The 16,401-nt window shown below is 32.7% G+C and overlaps 1 protein-coding gene across 1 annotated transcript; it reads right to left on the reverse strand.

The window, feature by feature from the left end:
* Positions 1–1,956: 1,956 nt before the first annotated feature.
* Positions 1,957–13,419, reverse strand: LOC132167567 (protein DETOXIFICATION 24). Its single transcript, XM_088513056.1, has 9 exons — positions 13,253–13,419; positions 9,435–9,684; positions 5,248–5,789; positions 4,215–4,301; positions 4,073–4,129; positions 3,688–3,926; positions 3,468–3,586; positions 2,733–2,819; positions 1,957–2,194 (listed from the first exon to the last, which is right to left on the reverse strand). Exons 2-9 carry the CDS (start codon positions 9,678–9,680, stop codon positions 2,135–2,137), a joined length of 1,437 nt encoding a protein of 478 aa, XP_088369182.1. The 5' UTR covers positions 9,681–9,684; positions 13,253–13,419; the 3' UTR covers positions 1,957–2,134.
* Positions 13,420–16,401: the final 2,982 nt, after the last annotated feature.

Genomic DNA, 16,401 nt, shown 5'->3' on the forward strand with positions numbered 1-16,401 from the left:
ATGTTTTTGTACAAAACAAATCGTCTTATGTTTCTTAGCATAGTATCGTAAGTTAATATTGCTTGTTATGAAAATAAAATTATTCAAATTTGTAAATAGCTATAATTATTTTGAAGTGTTCCATGGAATATAAAACACAATCCACTTCATTCATTGCCGGTATGTAAAATAAAGGCTAAAAAAAAGGCAAGTGTTTATCATATTGCTTACATTTATACCTTCCCTTCACGCTAACCAAATCGAACTCGACATACTTCATTTTATTTTGAGAAATAATAAATGCACAACTTTTTGCCATAAATTTAGCCTAACCTTTTTCTTATTTTTTATTTTTTATTTAAAAAAAAAGAAGAAAAAATTAAAAAAAAAAAAAAAAAAAATCTTAAGCAATAACATCCTATGTGGTCCTCTTTTTAATTATTTGGTTTTTTTTAAAAAAAAATAATAATAAAGTTGTATTTTTCTTCATAAAATGGTCATTATTAGGAAGAAAAAGTACCATTTTTTTAAAAAAAAAAAAAATACCAAATAAAAAAAAGGACCACATAGGATATTATTTGTTAAGAATTTTTTTTTTTTTGTTTAATTTTTAAAAAAAAACTGACCACATAAGGGAAAAGTTGAGCCAAAGTTGTGCCTCTAACATTTCTCTTTGAACTTAGGGTATTGAACCGTAATGATGCCAACTGCTCAAAAAAAAGAAAAAAGAAAAAAAAAAAAAGTAAAGATGCCAAAATTGTATTTAATTAACAGATAATCTTCTCAAATGGGGAGTATGCCCGCATTCATTAATTCAGTTTTAGTTGAATTTGTTAGTCTACATTTAATTGTTTTTCTAACCCAAAAAAAAAAATAATAATAATAACAATAATTTACCAGTTGAAATTGATAATGCCTCAAAGTGAATGAACAATGATCCATCCTATTTGTTAAAAGGATTGAGTCAAGTTATGAGATTTATGGATAGCCTTTGCCTCCCCTAAAAAGGAGGGGGCCTAAGGCCCTAAAGAGAAGTTGTAGGATGGAACCGAGCTGCCATGGCATTACAAATGACATTTACATACGAGACTTAGGCTTGCCTTCCGTTATATTTAAAAACATGATATCTTCTGTTATTGAATATGGACGATCAGAATATGTCAAAGGGTTAGGTGAGTTTTTGGTTAAAAAGAAAAAGAAAAAGAAAAAAAAAAGAAAAAAAAAAAAAAAAGGGAATTGAATTTTTACACGTTTTGAGAAAATTGTTCAAAAACTCTCAATTTTACCATTTAAACTTTTAATTTAATGTAATCTACTGATAAGGTTTGACGTTAAACATATGTTAAAATGGATGAAATGACCTTTTACCCCTAAAATTTTTATAAAATTCTAAATTTATCCTTAATATCACATTAATTTAAAAAAAAAAAAAGAAAAAAAAAGAAAAGAAAAAGAAAAGTTGAGGGTATTTTGGTATTTTTATAGCCTCCATTAGGATTTAACGCTAAATCCTAACGGAGGGGGTAGATTGCATCAAATTAGAAGTTTGAGGGGTAAAATTGAGAGTTTTTAAACTTTATAAAATCTTCTCAAAACGAATAGAAGTTCAAAGAACCTTTGTGAAGTTAACTCAAAAATAAAAACCTAATAGATTTGAAGCAATTAGTTATAGAAGAAAGTTCCGGCCCTAAAACTAATCATTTTTCATGTTGACAAACAGATTTTAGTAATTAATTTGTTATTTAAACCTTGAAGATCTTCTAATATTAACAGAACGTCTTTCACAAGCAGCATATAATATCCAGCTTTTAATCATTTTCAGAAGATATAATATATACTTAAATTAGAGCTCATGATCTTTTGTTCTTTTATAGTAAAGCTAAAATTAGACATTAATTCACATTTTGTCCGCTGAATCGATTCATGAAAGAAGTACTAGATGCACAGATAATAACTTATAGAAATAATCAAAACACAGTAAAAAATCTGGACCCACCAGTATATTATATAGAAAGAGGGAAAAAATAAGCAAAAATGTATGAAATTTGAGTAATTAGCCCAATTAATTTACCATCTTAGAAGTTAGAACTTATGTTGTAATCACCGAGATCAAGGATAATATCCAAGTACATGTAGAATTGTCGGAGCTGATGATCTAATTAGTTTCCTCTGTATTCAGAAACCACTTATTGAGACGCTCAGATGCCTTTTTAACCTATAATATAAACAAGTGATTTGTCATTATATTGTAAATTATGGGCCTCAAATTAATTAACACCAAATATGAGGATGCGGGACAATTAAAAGAACAATGAAGGGATACATATTTTTAGTAATTTTTTGTTCAGATTCTAGCAATTTGGGTAAAAAATGTGAAGAAGTTTTTTGTCGAATTCACTTGCCTAGTAGGTGGGTGGGTTGCCCAAAACTTGTTTGGGCAAGTAGATTCATACAAGTTCTTTCATATTTGTTGTCCGAATTGCTAGGCAGTAAAATTGTTAAAGGTCTTTATCCGAAATAGATATGAGTCAATTTATGGTCAAAATTTAATGTTATTGTATCTAAGAGTGTAAATAATGCCACATTATTTATTATGTGGTACCATCTACATCATTAAATATAATGATATTAAATTATAATCATAAAATAACTTTTTTTTTTTAAAAAAAAAAAAAACTTAAAATTGAGAGGATCATGTGATAAAGAAATAATTTAAATAATTATTGTAACTTGACTTATGTACTTCAAGGTACCTGTTCATCCCAATCGAGTCTCCATATGACGATGGAAAGCACAAATGTTTGCATCAGCACTCCGGCTAACAACCCAATCCACAAGCCCTACAAATTTAAATAAACAAAAATGAAGTTAAAAAGAATATAATATGCAAACAATAGTAGAAAAGAAACAAAGTTTAGCAAGTAGATGCCGGTGTATATGATGAGTCTTTCATGGACAAGATTTCATTTTATTTTATATAATTTTGTGTACATTATATCATGTTATTTAAAACTTTTAAATTACGTGATATTATGTATACTGTTAGATACAACAAAATAAAATTTTAGCCATAAAATAACTATTTTTTATTTTATTTAACATGAAGAAGATCGTATTCCATAGAAGCCAACCGTAAATATTTAAATCTCCTTATAATATATAGGTCAAATCATGGCCTCTAGAGCCAAACCCTTTCTTTGCCACTACTCATGACAGCTTTATTTTTTATTTTCTCAAGATGGGCATAGGATGAGTGATCAAAATGGTTTCATATCTGAACGTGACTATAGTAGTACTTATTCGGGTTTAGCCTAAACTTAATCAAATCCTACTAAAAAAGACTCCTGAGAGTTGAATATTATAACTATCATGTCAGTGTTATGGTTTCGATCCTAAGACCTTTCACTACTCACCAAATCACTTGGGAGTAATATAATTAGTAGTTTGATGATTTGATATTCTGTAAATGAGGAGTAATGAGTTATTACCTTTACTTGAAGACCGGCCACATAACCAAGCAACAAAGCCAACGGTACGCCAAAAACATAATAGGAGCCAATGTTAATCCATGCAACAGTACCTTGAAAACCAGCACCTATAGCCACACCTGATGACAAGAACCTAGACTTGAGTCTTTGATCAAAACATGTTTGCATTTTTTTGTTTTTTTTGTTAAATATTTATTGAGTTGAATGTGAATGCTGTTACCTGAAAGTACTGGTTGAACACTATTTAGTAAGATTGAAAAAGCAAGTAAAGTTGAGAGACTTGAAACTTCTTCTGCAATCTCTTCGTCGCTTGTAAAAATGTATGAAATTTGTTTCCCAAAAGCTAAACAAACGACGAAAAAAATCACTCCAATGCAAATTGAAACACCGAGGACAACTTTGATGGAAAATTTTGCAGCTTTAGCATTTCCTTTCCCAAGCTCATTTGATACGCGTACACTGTACAAATTACATAACAAGAGCCATAAATTTGGGGGAAAATGGCATCACAATTGAATCAAAATTTAATATTAATTCATCAATAATTTAATAATAATTTTAAGAGTCGGATTAATTATAAAGAATAAAAAAAATAAAAACCTTACCATGCAGAACCTAAGAATCCGAGGGATATCATAAATTCCCATGCACAGATATTGAGGCTACAAAAAGAGGTTCAAAGTTGAAGAATCTCTCAAGTAAATTGAATAGTAAAAGAATATATATGGAAAATAATAGAAATCTTACCAGATGGAGAAAGCTGTGATCGCCACCGTTGCATTTTTCAAATATCCGGCGAACAGAACTAGAACAGAATTGTACCACAGCTCTAAACTATTGAAGACAAAACAAAACTCAATAAAATGCATTAGATATTTCCCCCAAAAATGTTTATGTAGTGTTCCATCTGCTACAACGAATGGCATAAAATTAAAAAGATAAGATCTATATGGATAAAGATTTTTGGATTTTTTTCAGTCGAAAAAGAGAAAAGATCTATGGATATATCATCTAATTATAAATTAGAGTATATAGATTTGAGGATGCAGAACGTACATTTATAATTAAAATGTTGACATCTATTGGCTGGTTTGAGGGATAATAAAGATAAGGAAAATCTTTATGTATGGTTGGAACAGATATTAATTATTAACACAACTAGTTAAGATGTTTATGCAAACATGGATTTCAGCATAAACAACGAATCATTTGAGGCTACCATTCATATTAATGTTATGCATCAAGTTCAATTCTATGAATATTTGCGTAATTCAAAAGGAATTCGGATCCTCTCCAATTCTTTTGAATGATATAGGATTATCTCCAGTTCAACTATAAAGAACCGATTTTTCTCCAGTTTGGAGAAAAATCGGTTCTTTATGGAAATAATCCTGTAACATTCAAAAGAGGATGAGACAAGATAGGCTTTGTTTAGGGATCTCAATGCTTTTAGCCTCACTTTATTAACAAAGGAAGAACAAAGGGTATATTACATAATGATCACTCTCCCTTTGAGTTTTCAAAGCAAATAATTTCTCTAATGAATAGAAACTGCCTTTAATTTTTTTATTAAAAAAGTAGTAGGTAAAGTAGAATATTGTGATGCTCTAAAGAATTCAAGAAACATGCTCCTTGTTGGCTAGAGAATGTCATGTACATATCATAGCAAGAACATTATAGAATATGATCCTCTCAATTTCAAATGAATTTCATGGTCAGAATTTAAAGCTATTGACATGTCTTTAAACAATTTATAATGATGAAGAAAACCAGGAATTACCAAAGCATGACGCCAGAGGATATTGAGAGCTTTATTACAGGCAATATATCATAGAAGGCAGCTTTTGTGAATCCTTTCCACGTATTTGGGCACCAACCTCCAAAGACGTACACATACTCTCCTAACACCATTAACCAACTGGATATGCAGTAAGCACCCATGGCACCAGCAACCTCCAAGTCAAGTATTTCAACGAATATCCAAGACAGGAGAATATGAATAACAAACGAGGAAGCAGCTAGACATCCGACAATCAAGTTCTTCAGCTGCGCTTGTAAGAACATCTGGATAGTCAAGGCAAAAACAAAGGAGTAGATAATAGCAATCATCCATAAGGCGATAGGTCCAGATTCTACTGCTATATCTTCTTCCTCACCAAATAGTCTAAAGAGGGGAGTTGTGAAGACGAAGAGAGGGACCAGAATTGTTGCTGTTGTAACATCAACGATCCATGATCTTTGCAAGTAAATACCCATCATGTGGTATTGTCCGGCTCCAAATGCTTGCCCACATAATGTCTCAGTCGCACTTGACATGCCCAACTTCAAAAAACAAATAAAGAGAAAGACACAGATTAATACAAGTAGAAACAAAAGTAATGGTCCATATATGACTGCATCAATAGACTGCTATACAACTATTATACAATAAATATGAGTGTCCAAGTCATTTCAGTCTTAGAACAACCTATTACTGAAATGACGTGGACTATTTTTCTCTTAGAGAATGAAATATAGGTCCTAGAGAATAGATTGACCACATCCTTTGAGAGGGAATTCTTGTTATTTCATTGAGCAGAGTATTTCATTGGGCAGTACCAAGATTGAAGTAGTTCTTAAGTGACTCATCACTACAAAAAAAAAAAAAAAAAAAAAAAAGGCATTTTACGCCTTTTTTCTATGCCGGTTCCTTTAAACGATACAAAAACATAGTTTTTATGTCATGTTTACTGTACGAACGACATAAATTTTAAGAAGTTACGGAATTCTGTCATTAATTCATTAATTTTTGGTAATGCATTTACATTATAGTTTTATCCTAAATGCATTATGCTCTGTTTTCGATGATGAGTTGGATTGGGCATTGATGACAATATCGCAGCTGCTTTTGCTGCAGAGAGAGCAGCTGAGCAGTTCTGTCTCATCATCTTCTCGAGTTGCGTCGTCTTTATGTGGATTGCTTAGCAGGGCTGATGCAGAGTCAGACTGAGTTGCAGAACTACTCTGTTTTTCGCAACAAAGACTTGATGCAAGAGTGCTTCGAGTGTCTAGAACGTGAGATCAGAGATAGTACAGGTGAAATTTCCTTTTTTATCCCTGTATTTAAAAATTATTTAATTTAAATAATTAAAAATTCTAAAAAAAAAAATGAAACCCATGGCTTGGCCGTAGCTGAGTCATGTGTTAGCCTGACAGTAAATTTTTTTAAAAAAATTTAAACAGTAGTATTTTGGCTATTTTGGATTCTTAACAAAGGGGCGATATTGTAAAAAATTTTAAATTTGGACACACTAAACTAAATTGAGAGCTTTTAAATTTTGGGGAAGTGATTGCAAAAGTTATGAAAGTTTAAAGAATAATTTTATAAGGAAAACTATTGTTCTTCTTTTGACGCGATTTTTAAAATTACTATTGAATTTAAAATGGATCACTAATTTTTTATGTAATGGTAATTTAAAAGCTACATCAATTTTAAAAAGACAAAAAAATGACAAAAGTCTTCTGCATCAATTTTTTACGACAGTCTGGTGGAGCCAAGGTCGATTCCATCATAGTGGTTTGCGAAAGAGGTTAGAATAGAGTATTGAATTTTGATCAAATTGTAATTTGAAGACTTCGTTTGTTTCGGCATAAAATATTTTCTGTCGTAAAATTTTTCAGGAAAATATTTTATGATGAAAACATTTTCTAGCGTTTGGTGCACGCACGAAAAATCACAAATATTTTTTATATTCACAACATAAAAATACTAATATACAATAATTTTTTTTTAAAAATAAAATATAAAAATACCCGCCCGATACTTGACCAGGACCCACATGAGACTTGACCGGGACCCGCTCGGGACCTTGCTAGGAGCTGCCCGAGACTTGACCGAGACTCGCTCGGGACCCCGCCGAGACTTGACCAAGACCCAACCAGGACTCGACCAGACCTGCTTAGGAACCCCTCAGACTTGACCGGGACCTGCCCACGACTTGACTAAAAGTCGCCCTGGACCAGCTCGGGACTCGCCCAGACTAGCCCGGGACCCCATCGAGACCTGATTGGGACCTGCTCGATCGGGTCCCAGTCAAGTCACGGGCAAGTTCCGGTGAGGTCCAGGGTGGATCCTGGGCGGGTCCCAGACAGGTCCGGTTGGGTCTTAGGCAGGTCCTGAGCCGGTCCCTGTGGGGTCCCGATCAAGTTATGTGCAGGTCCCGTTCAAGTTCCGAGCAAGTCCCGGTCAAGTCCAGGACGAGTCCCGGTCAAGTCCTCAGCGGTCCTGAGCAGGTCCTAGTGAGGTCCTGGGCAGAACCCGGTTAGGTCCCGGGCGGGTTCAGGTCAAGTCTTAGGCGGGTCTCAGTCAGGTCCGGGCAGGTCCCACGGCGGGTCACGGGCGGGTCCCAGTCAGGTCCCTGGTGGGTCCCATGCAGGTCTGGTTGGGTCCCAGGCGGGTCTTGGGCGAGTCCCGGTCAGGTCCCTACGGGGTCCCGAGCGGGTCTTGGTCAGGTCCCGAGTTGGTCCTGGTCAAGTCCTGGGCGGGTCCCGGTCCCATCCTTGCAGGGTACCGGGCGGTTCCCGATCAAGTCCCAGGCGGAACCCGCCCAAGTCTCGGGCGGGTCCCGATCAAGTCCCGAGCAGGTTCCGAGCGAGTCTCGGTCAGGTCCTGGTGGGTCCCGGGCAGGTCCAGTCCAATCCCAGCGGGTTTCCGGTCAGGTCCTGAGTAGCGTCTTGAGCGGGTCCTAGTCAAGTCACAGACGGGTCCCGGGTAGGTGTTGGGCAGTTCTCAGTCAAGTCCCGAGTGGGTTATGGTCAAGTCCATGTGGGGTCCTGGGCAAGTCTTGGCATAGTCCGTCGATTCTAGAATGAGATGCTCGAATGAGATGCTTAAAGTCAGAAAATGGTTAAACTATTTTTCTAAAATTAAAGAAAAATTTTTTATCAAAGGAAAAATATTTTCTGTTGACTATTATTTTACGTCACACCAAACATCCAAAAATACGTAAAATATTTTTTATAAATTATTTTACATCAAAACAAATAGAGCCTAAAAATCATCTCACTCTTAGAGAAACGAAAATGCCTCATTCATTCTCGTGATCTTCAGGATCGATGGCGGGAGAAGGGGTTGGAACATGCCAAGCCTTGTCATGCATGACATTCCAAAAACAAATAGTTTTTTATTGATTAGGAAATGATTCCGATTACCTAAACGTTTTATGTATTGCACCAAACAGTCTTAATGGCTTATGTGAGGGGTGACATCAAAACCCATTAAAAAGGTTAATTATTAATGAAACTTTGAACAATTATTAGGGTTGGACTTTTTCAACAAAATAGTTATTATAACATTATTATAATTACAATGCAATTGCTAAAACTTAAGCAGAAGACCCATTACCCTTCCAAAGGATCGTCTCCGATCAGCGAGGAATCGGTTAAGGAAAAATAAGAGGACAAAAATAATCTTTTTAATTAAAAAAATCACTTTATCTTCTTAAATTGTACTAATAGGATGCTTTTCCTTTCCTTTGAAATGGAGAGGATTCCATTACCATTACCCTTGCTAGCTTTTTATGACAAGTTTGCCCCCAATCAATTACCACTGTTTTTTGTACTAGTTAACGACAAAGTCACATGACTCACATGGCTGCCCCTTGATGATAATAGATATTGAGCACTGTCAGATTAACTTAGTGAGATGGGACAAGAATACTTTTAATTTCATTTAAAAAATTTAAATAATGTAGTATCAAGTACAGATTTAGTCTTAGATGCACAAACTTTAAATCATAATCATGAAATAAATAATATCCATTTAAAATGAAATAAGAAGTATTCATATTTTTAATTGAATGAGGATGATATGAGAGTGTGATATTATACATTTCTCAAAAGATAGGGAAGCAAAGAAACAATGTGCAAATCTTGAGGATAAAAATGCATTGTATCATATAAGAATTTAAAGCATATTTAAGAGCTTACCAGAATCCCGTTTGAAAATCGCAAAATGAGACTTTGTACAAGCGCATAAGCAGCAAGATCCAGTTCACTAACATGTCCAATGAAACTTTGTGTCACCACTATCATTCCAAAAGAACTCACTCTAGCCAATATGCCAGGAAATGCTATCCTCCACATAATTTTTAACTCCACCCATATCCTTTGTTTAATATTACTTTCCTCTTGCTCTTCTAATCCAAGAAGCCTTTCCTCCACTCCATTGTCCATTCTTCTGCAAAAAGAACATGAAACTATTGAACCAATTGAGTACACTTGGATTTTCATCTTCTTATAATAATGATTAAGGACTGATTTTTATTATCACGTTATCTCAGTTGTATGTCAGTAGTATAACAATCTACTAAATAACATTACTCTAAATTCAATTAGTCCTATTTTATCTATATACATAGTAGGACTGTCAATTTTTGACACGGTCCACGAAATCGATACAAACCTAACACGAACTTAAAGGGTTAAAGTTGATGAGTCTAACCCGTTTAGTTAAATATGTCAAGTTAGGGTTGACCTATATAGTCTTATACCTATGCCTTGATACAACCCGAACTCGACACGCAACATAATAGCTGACAATTTTTAACATAATCTGTGAACCCGACACTAACCCAATACAAAATTAGAAGGTTATGGTTGAGATGTTTGATCTGTTTAATTAAATAGTTTGGATTATAGTTGATCTATATAGTCTTATACCCATTGATTGACACAAACTAAATCCAAGACACAAACACATTATCGCCCCTAATATATAGACATTGAAAAAGAAAAATTAGACCCCTCTCTCCCTCTCAGAAATAGAAATTGATTAGTTATTTTGCTTTCTCTAGAACAAAATGGAGGTCGAGCCAAAGGACTTAAAAAGAGAAAGCCCCAACGCTTGGAACTCCTGGCAATGCAGGCATCAAAAACAAACCCAAAAAAAATTTAGCCAAAAAAAAATAATAATAATATTAAAGTTTGTATTCATAAACCGAGTAACATTAGAAAGAGGATTAAAGTCTTTCTTGTATCTTTCTAAATGTAACATGACTTTTAAAATTATCAATAAATTAAAATTTAATAATAATTATCTTAAATTTAATGATAATTTTAGAAATCATGTTACATTTAAAAAAACACAAAAAAAAAAAAGAAAGAAAAAAAAAAAGAGGCATTAATCTTCTGTTTATTGATTAATGTAAACGTCCGCGAGGCCATAAATGTTGGATCTACAGCCTACAGGGCCTGTCGACTCCGAGAAACGTACGGCCCTCATGACAGCATTAACAAGAGGGGGTTGGTGAGTTCTATGTATATAAAATATAGTTCTAAGCAAGAATTAGAGAAAAAAAAAAAAAGAAAGTATATTTCTAAGCAATTAATGTTTCATTTATTTAAAAAAAAAAAAAAGGTCTCATTTATTGTAGAAACAGACAAGTCGTGACTTTGTGTGTCGTGTTCGATCTGTTACCATTCAAGCTCACTCCTATAGTAATTTATTAAGAAAAATGTTTGAGCCTTGAGGTACAACATATGCTATTAGAACTCCTTACACAATTATGTTAATCATAGTTAAATTTAATTATTTAATAATTAACATATAAATAATTCAAAGACTTGCCCAAATACCACTCTTAATTAAACAAAAAATGTGATGTGGTGTATAAATTATAATCACAGTGTTTTGTTAAAAAATGTAAAACAAATAAAAAAATTTTTTTTAAAAAAAGAAAAAACAATTTTTTTTTTTTTTTTTTTTTTTTTTTATAAATAATACTTTCATTTATTACCATAAAAATAGAGCATTTTTCTCTAACACAACAATATCACAAATATAAAGACAAATTTGTTTAACCGTTACTTTAGCTAAACCATGCTCCCCAAAATTAACTTATCTACTAATATGATTTCTAATTGTTGTACAGAAAAAAAATAGTTTAGTGAAGAAATAACATGAAATCACTTGAGCATATAATTACCATTCTCTCTCCTATATCGTCCTTCGTAGTTCGTATCCTAATTTTCTGGCTCTTCCTTCAATGCATCTCATACTTTTTCATAGTTTAAAGGAAAAATAAAAAAATGAAAGATCCTCCTCGTAATATTTTCTCCATATTCAATTAGAAAATAATAATAATAATAATAAAAAAAATTGGCCTCTTGGACCTACCGCTACTACATATTTTCTTTATTTAAATCTAAATTTAAATAAAGAAAGCCAACGAGCCACTCGAGTTTCACACATTTTCTTTATTTAAATCTAAATTTAAATACATATCATACTTATAACTTCGATACTCTGGCAGATATTTTATCTCAAAGATTTCTTTGTGCTTTTTTTTTGTTGATAAATAATTTCTTGGTAATTATTGAATAACAAAGGCATGGATTGCCTCAAACTGATACTTCATAATATCCAATCTATATGTCATCACTTGATTTGTACTTTACAAACTTGGCATCTTCAATATTTAATTAACCAAAAAATACAAAAACCAAGGGAAGTGACAGAGACCAAAGGAAAGCCATCACTCTCATCAGAAAATAACAAAAGGAAACAAATATAGAAAACCAATAAAAAGTTCCAACTACCCTTCAGCAGACTGGTAGTTGAAGGTTGAAATAGCTAATAAACTAATGTGTATTTCCTAGTATTTTTAGTCTTATTTAACTATAAATAGGCCTCTTTGTATACAGTTCAAAACACCCAGAAATATAGTATACAGTTTTATTCCTATATTCTCTAGTTTATTTTAAAAGATTCAGTAATGGATTTGAATGTCAAAATGATAAGAAAAAACCAAAGAAAGTGATGATCATGGATGCCAAAGGAAAGCCATATATGGTATAACACCAGCAGAAAAAGAACAATACGAATATTGGAAAAAAGAACAACAGGACAAAAGAAAGAAAGAAAGTGAATAAAAGGCTAATCCAACTGCCCTTCAGCAGTTGAGGAGCAGAATGGTAGTTGAAAATTGAATAAGCTATAATGATTAAAAGAAAGGAACTTTCTCTCTTTTGGTTGATCCTATCTATTCTGTGGTTGGCATTTCGGCCACGGGTAAGCATTGAAACCTAATAGAACACAACCTACTCGATGTCTTCATCTTCATCAAACGATGAGTCAATCTTGTCTTGAAGAATGTCTAAGCTGGCCTCGAGCTACTACAATCCGACCCGCCCCGTGCGGGTAACGCAAAAACCAACCCAGATTTGTGTTTTTCTTAGAGAAAATGGGCGGGGCAGAGCATGTATTTGCCCACTCCTAATCGTGAGATGGGATAGAGCAATCCTATACACTATGTTCTCATTTTATTGGGTTAATGCATGTTACGGTATCCCTAACGGCGTAGAGTTTTTGTTTTTTTTTTTTTTTTCTTTTGTTTTTAATGGACATTGTCATATCAACCATGAATGTAAGATAAGGATTTTCCTCCCATTATCTTCCTAAACGAAAATAGTTGAAAAATGAACAATCACGCACACAACTATAGCTTGAATGGTATGTTTAAACGGCTGATTAACATGTCAACTCGGTAAATATATGATTCTATGAAGCTTTTGCTGATCCTAGAAAATTAGTCTTGGAGGGTACTTACTTTAGTGTATAACAAGCTAAGTGTTGTGTAATTAAGGTTAGTTTGGTAGCTTGTGCTCTTGTGACAACGATTCGCAAAAGCAAACAGTATATATATAAAATTAGTGCAACATGTTGAAGTAAAAGAAGAGAGAGATATATATAAAAAGGTAAAACTTCTGAGTTTATATGAGGAGAGGGAGAATAGAAGATAGCTTGCCTTGGCCTTCTGTGAGTAGATAGCTTTGGAGCACCAATGCCTTCTCAGTGAACCCAACTTCTGAGAAAGTGATGCGAAGAGAAATATATATAGTAGGGAAGATGGAACCTGTTTGACTATAAACAGACGTGTCAAACAAATCGTCTAGGAGCTCGGCTGCTAATCCTTAAGAGCTCTCTGAGAGAGAGAGAGAGAGAGAGAGAGAGAGAGGGACAAACTTTAATTAGTTTGTCGTTTACAAAAGTTGCTCTTTGAGAATTGGTAAAGGCTACACGTATGGATCATTTTCGTACTCGTGGACGTGGCCTACAACTCAACATTAGGTTGTAAATATATTATCATTAAATTTTGAATTTAATGATAATTTTTAGTGACACGTCAAAAAGTGTTTAATTAGATAGATGATCAAATTAGTTCTATTTGTAAGGTATTTTTTATTTTTTTTGAATGGACAAAAATATTATTTACAGTTCATTTAAACTGAAGAGGACCTTAATTTCTATTTATAAATGTGATAATAAGAATATATAAGTGTAGAATTTCTCCTGAGAATTTATTGCACCAACATTTGACATTCTTTCTTTTTTTAAGAGATGCCATATTTTGTATGTTGATAACATTCTTATCAATAGTATATTGAAGTTCAACTACTTGATACATATCATACTTGAATAAAGCTATTTAGTATATTTTTAAATAATCCTCATATTACTAGATGACGTTGTAGTAAAAATCAACCTTTAGATTAGCATTTGTAAAAAAAAAAGAAATAATAATAATAATAATAATTTCTATTATCTTATCATCTCAATTGTATAGAAATCATACATGAGTTCAATAAATAACGTATCTCATCATATTTCTCTCCACGGGTTCTATATGTTGCATAAATTATATATAAGCATTTTTCTTTATTCTATGCGTTCAAGTCGATCAGCACAATATAATTCACGTAGAAAGAGGAGTATATATAAATAAGATCAACTACAAATTTTTTTCTTTTGTAACGAGTAAATAATTAATACATCAAAAGTATTCCTTTTGTCTCCTATTTTAAATTCTAGAATTTAATGATATTACTATATTTTAGCTTTTAGCATGTTTATAATAAGGGACAGAATTAAAATGTTTAGTTTGAGGAGGCAAATTTGAAAAAAAAAAAAAAAAAAAAAAAAAAAAAAACACAAAATCTTAAAGGAGGCAAAAGTTAATTTTTTAAAAGGTATTATTATTATTTATTTTTTGAGGACCACCCTATAGCTTGGGGGGCTGTCCCCCCAAGCCAAGGGGTGGTTCTGTACTAGTTATAATTATTAAACAATTCATTACGAAGCCATTAATTACTCATAGAATTTTTAAATAACAATTAAAAAAAATAATATTTAGTAGACTCTTATATGATTGTTATATAACTATAATAATGTAACAGTAAATATCAGTCATTAATTTTTATTTTTACAAACTCTTGCTGATTCAAAAATTAATTTTTATTGGGACTGGGATCCTCTCAAATTAGTTTAAAATTTGAGAGTCTCGAATTCTCGAATTCTGACCGTTGAATCCATCTCACGGTTCAAATTAAGTCACGTGGATAAACATTGATTTCCCTCTAATTCTTTTCCAAAACCCACTATCAGTTTTAGAATACCGATAAATTCCCTCTAAAAACAAATCAAACGTCTGCACATATTCCTAGTAACCCCTAGGAAACTGCAATCTTGTAGCCCAAAACTATTTAAGCAAAATTATTGGCATCCGAAGAACCCATAGCCAAGCAAATAAAATTTCTTCAACAAAAAATAAAAAGAAAAGTGGATCAAATTAGTAAGAGTTTGAGCTCGTCTAAATTCTAATGTTCAGAAATCACACCTAATTAAACAAAGACCTATCTGGTCAGTTTTTTCATCTCAATAAAAGTCAAAAGCTAATATATTTTTTTTTTTTCAGACGTGAGACAGAGGAAGAAGAAGTCATGCCAATAATTTTGCTTCAACAATGCCTTCTAAAATCATTATTTCATATTGGCGTGAGAATTTTGCAGTTTCCCAGGGGTTACTCAAAATATGTGTAGAAGTTTGATTTGTTTTTAGAGGGAAAATTAAGTGGATTTTGGAAAAGAATTAGTGGGAAATCAATGTTTATCCATGTGACTTAGTTTGAACCGTTAGATGGATTCAATGGCCAAGATTCGATTATTTAAGGCCCTCAAATTTTAAACTAATTTGAGGAGATCTCGGTCCATCATCTTAATTATATGATAGTCATATATTAAATTCTACTAGTTCTCAGTAGAATACGTTGAATTATTTAATTTAAAAATCCAATTAATTTCTGTCATGAAGGAGCATAGAAGTTTGTTCTTAAATAGCTCCAAAGCCCCATGGACAATCCTTTTAGTTTTTTAGGGGCAGGCGTATATATCAGACGTACTTTTCTTCGGCTTTGTGTTTTTTGTTTGATGGGCCGAACATAGGGCCGACCATTAGCTAAATAGAAAGTCAACTATGGACCCATTTTTTTTCTTCGGGTTTTTATTTTTTTAAACCGAATTTGTTTTTAAACTTTTTTTTTTTTTTTTTTTTTTTTTTCATCCGACAAGCGTTTAGCTCTTGGTCAAAAGGAAGCAATAATTTCCTCAAAACGACAGACACTCAACTCATCATGATAAAGTAGTAGACTTAATAGGGGATGTGAATCGAATCATTCTCAGAATTTTTTTTCTTTCTTAAATTTATGAAATTAAACTACCTTTTACTTATCTATTTTCAAATATATTCCGCAATAATTTCATTAATGAATAACTTTTATGAGATTGTGGTACACATTCGTCATTTTATGCCCACCAATAAAAGATTGGCACCTCAATGAAATACAATTTAAAGAGAAAACAAATACATTAGATCACATCCACATCTACCAAAAATTAAAAAATCTCACCTCACATATATGGATGTGATTTAGTGTGTTTATTTTCTTTTCTTAAGTTGTAATAAGCTCTCATTTCTCAAAAAAAAAAAAAAAAAAAAATGGTAATAAGCTAATATGTCAATCTCTCATTGGGGGCATAAAATGATGAGTTTGTGCCACAACTAGGGGTGAGCAAATTAACCATTTACCACCTACCGATTGCTTACCGATCGTCATCGACC

The sequence above is a fragment of the Corylus avellana genome, chromosome 2 (genome assembly GCF_965113065.1).
Source record: "Corylus avellana chromosome 2, dhCorAvel1.hap1.2, whole genome shotgun sequence".
Lineage (NCBI taxonomy): Eukaryota > Viridiplantae > Streptophyta > Magnoliopsida > Fagales > Betulaceae > Corylus > Corylus avellana.